Here is a 6,641-nt window from a genome sequence, read left to right on the forward strand (position 1 = left end):
AACCTATGATTGTGGGTTCGAATCCCGATTCGCCCCGATTATGTTTCTAGGTTTGTCAGCACCGTGCTAGTGGGTTTCACCGAAGGTGGTAAACGTCTGAGACCTGCATCACTTCGGGCTTTCCTCCCACATTAAGCTGACACGCCGCGATATGACTGAAATACTGTTGAAGGCGGCGTTAAACCCAACTCACTCACTCACTCACTTTTGTAAACAAGCATCTTGTTCTGTTCTGTTTTTCAGAGTCCGAGTCTGATTCTGATTCTGATGCCGAGATGGGGACGAGCATGCGTGCATCACGGCCCCGACAACCGACTGAAGGGATTGCTTTTGACTTCAACAAGTTACTATCTGGAGCAGGTGAGAGGACATCCTGCTGAGGTTCCATTTAGACATAAATAACACGATTATTTTGATTTTTGTAGTTGTCACTTAGTATTTGATATCCAGGACCATGTTTCTTGAAGTTTTAAATATCGGTCTTGTGTACGCAGTATGTTACACCCAATCTGTGCAACTGCCCAATGCATGCCATGGGTAATACATCTTGCACAATGGACGCATTGTGCAAACAATTATCTGCTCATTGCATGCAATGGGCAAATCTCCAAATGTTTCACAGTATTGGCAACCAGCTTGCTCATTTTACGCAGTGAAGCTGGCTCCTTCCTACTACGACCGCAGGACACTGCAATCAGACGATGTCTTGAAGTTCCAAATTCCAGTCTTGTGTAAGCAGTTTAACAATGCATACATACTTAGATAGTTAACTTATCTTAAGTCGAAAACTTGCAAGTGTAAGATGATAAAAAAGATAGTTTCCCCCAAATTGGCAATCTGACCAAAAAGGTCCCTTTTTATGAATTGTTTTTTTACTCGAATTACCACAACGTGTTTCACTTGTTTACGTTTCCTGGCATACTCAATAACACCCGCGACCCGTGAAGATTCTTGGGTAGAATAGGTCTTCAGCAACCCATACTTGCCGTAAAAGGCGACTATGCTTGTCGTAAACGGCGACTAACGGCATCGGGTAGTCAGGCTCGCTGACTTGGTTGATGCATGTCATCGATCTAAAGTGCGTGGATCGATGCTCATGATGTCAATCACTGGATTCTCTGGTCCAGACTCGATTATTTTACGGCCCCCGTCATATAGCTCGGATATTGCTGAGTGCGGCGTTGAACAACAAACAAACGATAACACCCGCGAAGCTGAAAATAAGTTTACCGTCACAGTAATTTCAAAATATTATCAATAAAAGTCAGTAGTACTCCATTTCTACGTGTGCCTATAAAAGTAACTGTGGAGCTGATGGAGAAGACTCGGGGACACGTACAATGGATAACTTCATTGGTTGGGTGATTGGTTATTTCCAAATCTCCACGAGTTGATTGACTCCATATCCAAGAATATACGTACTGCTTTTGATTGTGTTGGGTGGGTGCGTTGGATGTTAAATTTGTAAATGAAAAACTGCATTTGACTTCCTTGGAATGCCTTCTGCTGCTTAATACTAAAATGTAAAATATATGGTACTTTGTATTGTGAATAGCTTAATTCAAAATTGGGACAGGTTGGAAGTTTTGGAATGATTGTAGTTGTCGAGGGTTAAAGAATTGCATTGTGTTAGAAATCTTCTGTTTATAATTCATACTGCTCAAGATTTGATATTATTTGTTTCATTCGATTGTTAAAATTAAAATCCGATCTTAGCGCTCAATACCGCTAGACAAATATCTGAGATCCCATTTTACGCCGCATAAAGGTCTGTTTTCATGGCGATTGATTCCAGTGTATACAAGACCAACTGCATTTTTTAAATATGATATGTGTCATAATCAGTATCAAACTTTGATTAATATATGATGCCAGTTACATATATTTGGTTGTATTTTAATTTTACTTATTTTTCTATTGATCTGTTTTTCTCACCACTGAACCTAAGACTGTTTGTATTCTCCTCAGAGTTCAGTTTGGAGAGACCCGACGGATCGACAATTCCCAGAGACAGCCCCGAGTATAAGAAAATAATGGCTCAGTTGAATAGCAGTACGTTTCCATTCCTCTTCATAAAGATAATTGCCTACAATCGTACTCCCATGAAAGAAGAATAATTACCATATATTAAAATCCTTACTATGAATGAAGCATAATTGTTTATAATCTTAAAATCGTTGTCATGTGGAAGGATGAATAATATCTATACTCTTAGGGTCGCAACGATGAATGTAGGGAAATTATCTAAAATCTAACAAACAATTATTCTTGATTCATTAACAATCAAATATATTTCCTTGTCCTTATCACGTAATCAAAATGCGTGTCATCCATCCGAGATCGTCGGGCGTTGCTGATGGTTTCAATCTCTGGCACAGATTCGATTTAGTGGCCGTCGTGATATAGTTTGAATATTGTTGACTGTAGCGTAAAATACGTACACTCGTTTAGCTTGTAAAGTATACCATTTATTCAATCTTGCAACAGTATTGCAGCTGAAATATTAAAGGCTAATGTAAAGATAATGTATTAATATGAAAATAGATATAATAATAATCATCATCCTGGACCTCCTCAACACCCCTTACTCACTCCTTTACGTAGATGGCCTTGAACTGTCAATGGAAGAGCCACACTAAGAAACAGATTCTCATGCACTGTCGAGTTCTTTTCTTTCCTTTGGTCTTGACAAATGCAACATTCTTCATCTGAAACGTGGGAGGAGATATTGACCATCTCGTGGAAGTTCAGGCCTATACGTACTTAGGGGTGCAGATCCAGAATGCCCATATCAAAAAAAAAATTCGGGCAGAGTATTATTACCGTCTTCGCCATGTTTGTGGTTTTGACACAGAGGTCCAGCAATGGTACGACCAAGAATACGTAGAGGCGTCAGGGAAAATGACAAATACAAAATTCTTTGGAATTAGCCCGTAGACGGCCTCAGGTCAATCCAGGCCAACAAACCTCTTTCAGCCCTTTTTGATAAATCCAAAGAAATCATTTATATCATTGAATTCTCTGTCCCTTTTGACACCCTTATATGATTGACAAGATTCAGGGAAATAATAGCAAATATGCAGACTCACGTCTGCAAACCAAGTCTCAAGTTGTCCGAGTCGCCATTGTTCTCAGTGTATCCGGGTTGGCTGCCAGGAATACAGCCCTTCTGTCAATCTGTGTGTACAGAAGGCTGCAGTGTTGGGGAGTCTTCACATTCTCCGAAAAGTTCTGGGTTGGTTTGACTAGGCAGCACTTCCTGGGTGAAGTCCCATTCGCTGCCTGGGCTGTGGGTAGAGGGGCAAGGGCCCTGAGCTGATGATAAGCCCCATCAGCCTGACTGTGCCCAGTCCAATTTGCTGTATTTATTTATGTTAATCTGTATATAATAATTATAATAAATAATAATAAAGGAAGGAAGAAACTATAGACGATGTTAACCTCGCGTCATGCAAAGTATGAGATATTCTCATAATACAAAAACGGATACAAAATCTAAAATATGTTGGACCTGGTTAAATACGGTGTGAATGTATGAGGTTCATTTTACGCCACTTTGAACAGTACTTCAGTGATATTGCGGCGCATCAGCTTAATGCGTAGGAAAGAAAAAATACACTGGCGCAAAATCTCGATGTTTATCACTGCGGGGATGGGCATGGTGCTGAAAAAATACAGATAGTAATCGTTAAACCATAATCGAAATCCTGGCACAGCTAAGGGATGCAACTCTTGACAAATTACGGGGTATAAGATGTCTGCATCATATGCGCATCCTCATAAAAGCAGACCTCGTTAAACCATATTCTTATGCTTCGAGGAGATCACCTTTTAGACTATTATGACCATTACAGTATATTGCAATTTAAATGTTGGTTTGTCAAAAATAAGTAAGAATACATATTATAAACCTGTAGAAGTAACACCAATTCCCATTTTCCAGATGGAGTCGACCTGACCAGGTCAATGACCAGCACGGACACAAGCAAGAACGTCCCGGGGGCCGACATATTTGAAAAACATGTCGGAAAGACTGGATCACGGGGAATAGGGGCAATGTCAGGAATGGGAGGCGAGATGTCCGGAATAGGGGGCGGAAAGTCTGGGATTTCGAGTGGGAAGGCTGGAATTTCCGGAATGTATAGCGGAATGGGAGGTGGGATGTCCGGAATGGGAGGTGGGATGTCCGGAATGGGTGGCGGAAAGTCTAGGATTTTGAGCGGGAAGTCTGGAATTTCCGGAATGTATAGCGGAATTGGAGGTAAAATGTCCGGAATGGGAGGCGGGATGTCCGGAATGGGTGGCGGAAAGTCAAGGATTTCGAGCGGGATGTCTGGAATTTCCGGAATGTTTAGCGGAATGGGAGGTGGGATGTCCGGAATGGGAGGCGGGATGTCCAGAATGGGAGGCATGATGTCCGGAATGGGTGGCGGAAAGTCTAGGATTTCGAGCGGGAAGTCTGGAATTTCCGGAATGTTTAGCGGAATGGGAGGTGGGATATCCGGAATGGGAAGTGGGATGTCCGAAATGGGTGGCGGAAAGTCTAGGATTTCGAGCGGGAAGTCTGGAATTTCCGGAATGTATAGCGGAATGGGAGGTGGGATGTCCGGAATGGGAGGTGGGATGTCCGAAATGGGTGGCGGAGAGTCAAGGATTTCGAGCGGGAAGTCTGGAATTTCCGGAATGTATAGCGGAATGGGAGGCGGGGTGTCCGGAATGGGAGGCGGGATGTCCGGAATGGGAGGTGGGATGTCCGGAATGGGAGGTGGGATGTCCGGAATGGGAGGTGGGATGTCTGGAATGTTTAGCAGTTTTTTAAGCGGAATGGAAGAGTCCGGAAAGGGAGGTGCAAAGACCAGCAGTGATAAAAATGACCCCGTCAGGAGTTTTGGCTTCTTCGGCTAGCTGCAAAGGTTTAATTGGTAATTATCCAACACAGAGAGTGAGTGAGTGAGTGAGTGAGTGAGTGAGTGAGTGAGTGAGTGAGGGAGGGAGGGAGTGAGGGAGGGAGTGAGGGAGGGGGCGGGCGTTAGAGCCAGCGAGCGTGAGTGACAATACCTAGAAACTGAATGAGGGCGAGTATTGAATTCTAACCCATCCCGGGTTTCTGGCGCGCCTGCAAGCTAATTGCGGCGCCTTCCCGAATTTACAATGATGATAAAATTATAAATTGTATTAAAAATGTTGTTTTATTTTTTGCAGATGGTCTTTTCCGGCGTTGAACATACAGATCCATTAAAATGCATCTTTCATGAAATAAAAGAAAGTATATGATAAAAACGGCTTTGTTCAAACTTGCAGGGCAATGGGTTGTGTCCATGGCATATACAGAGAGTTAGCTTGATAAGCTGAAGACCCAGTTTCGATTCTAATAATGACACATAAGGCGAAGCTTAATATTCTTTCTCTTCGAGTAATGTGGTTTCAAGGTTGCGAATACCGGCGATAACGTTTGCCTGTATGGGTGTTACAATTGTCTTAGTGCTAAGAAAGTGCTTTTGGGCTTTGTGAAAGTGAATGGGTTTGCTTAACGCCGCTCTGAAAAGTAGTTCAGTCATATCACGGTAAAACCAAGGTACTGTTATTGACATTTAAGTCCTCATTTAACCTTACTTAAACCATTACAGCACCTTTCATGCGTTTTAACCCAGACATGAACTTATTGTCCATTTAATAGAACAGTACTGACACACTGACATAGAAGCTATTTTCTTTGGAAATTAAATTAAATGTTCGCAAAAAATCTAGATTATTGTTCATCCGTTTATTAATGGGAAAATCTTTGTTTTATTTTGGGGGTTATTCTACGCATTAACATAATGTGTAATTTGTTGAAAGAAACGAATAGACAAAGAAAATGTAACCTGTCTTATGAGGTCTGCGTTGAATCATAATACGTGGAGGTTTATCAACGGGTAATATTCAGGTGACTGATAATTGTGCTCGAGTTGGTACGATATGAAGTGCATCCTTGCCTTGGCACTTGCTTTTCATAACCTAGGTACTCCAACGAGTAAGGTGATGGTATACTAGTTCACACGGCTACCTCACTTTTTAACCACCCCATGCCTTCCATTAAGATGTACCACTTCCCAGTCATACCTCACTGATGTGACTACCCTATCCCTACACAAGGGGTGTATCGCCAATGGTTCAACCATCCTGTCCCTACCCAAGGGGTGTATCGCCACTGATTTAATCACTCTATCACAACCAAAGGAGTGTATTGCCAATGGTTCAAACATCCTATCCCTACCAAAGGGGTGTATCGCCAATGGTTCAACCATCCTATCCCTATACCCAAGAGGGATATCGCCACTATTTTAATCACTCTATCACTACCAAAGGGGTGTATCGCCACTGGTTCAACCATCCTGTCCCTACCAAAGGGGTGTATCGCCACTAATTTAATCACACTATCACAACCAAAGGGGTGTATCGCCAATGGTCAAACCATCCTATCCCTACCCAAGAGGACTATCGCCACTAGTTTAATCACTCTATCACTACCCAAGGGGTGTATCGCCAGTGGTTCAACCACCCTATCCCTACCCAAGGGTATGTATCGCCACTGGTTCAACCATCCTATCCCTACCCAAGGGGTGTATCACTTCTGGTTCAACCATCCTATCCCTATCCCT

At 42.5% G+C, this 6,641-nt stretch overlaps 1 protein-coding gene across 1 annotated transcript; it reads left to right on the forward strand.

Annotated features, from left to right (window-relative positions):
* Nucleotides 1-275: 275 nt before the first annotated feature.
* Nucleotides 276-4,905, forward strand: LOC139471650 (uncharacterized). The gene is made up of 4 exons (XM_071254071.1): nt 276-360; nt 1,969-2,052; nt 3,944-4,198; nt 4,283-4,905. The coding sequence occupies exons 1-4, from the start codon at nt 276-278 to the stop codon at nt 4,903-4,905; spliced, it is 1,047 nt and encodes a 348-aa protein (XP_071110172.1).
* Nucleotides 4,906-6,641: the final 1,736 nt, after the last annotated feature.

This window comes from Haliotis cracherodii, unplaced genomic scaffold (genome assembly GCF_022045235.1).
Source record: "Haliotis cracherodii isolate W230 unplaced genomic scaffold, xgHalCrac1.p SCAF_23, whole genome shotgun sequence".
NCBI classification, from domain to species: domain Eukaryota; kingdom Metazoa; phylum Mollusca; class Gastropoda; order Lepetellida; family Haliotidae; genus Haliotis; species Haliotis cracherodii.

What these genes read in the sequence shown, in the direction of transcription:
- LOC139471650 (XM_071254071.1), top strand. Translation starts at nt 276, where the DNA reads ATGGGGACGAGCATGCGTGCATCACGGCCCCGACAACCGACTGAAGGG. An exon ending in AATGGCTCAGTTGAATAGCA is followed by an intron (nt 2,053 to 3,943) that starts GTACGTTTCCAT and finishes CCCATTTTCCAG; the next exon opens with ATGGAGTCGACCTGACCAGG. An exon ending in TGGGATGTCCGGAATGGGTG is followed by an intron (nt 4,199 to 4,282) that starts GCGGAAAGTCTA and finishes CCGGAATGGGAG; the next exon opens with GCGGGATGTCCGGAATGGGT.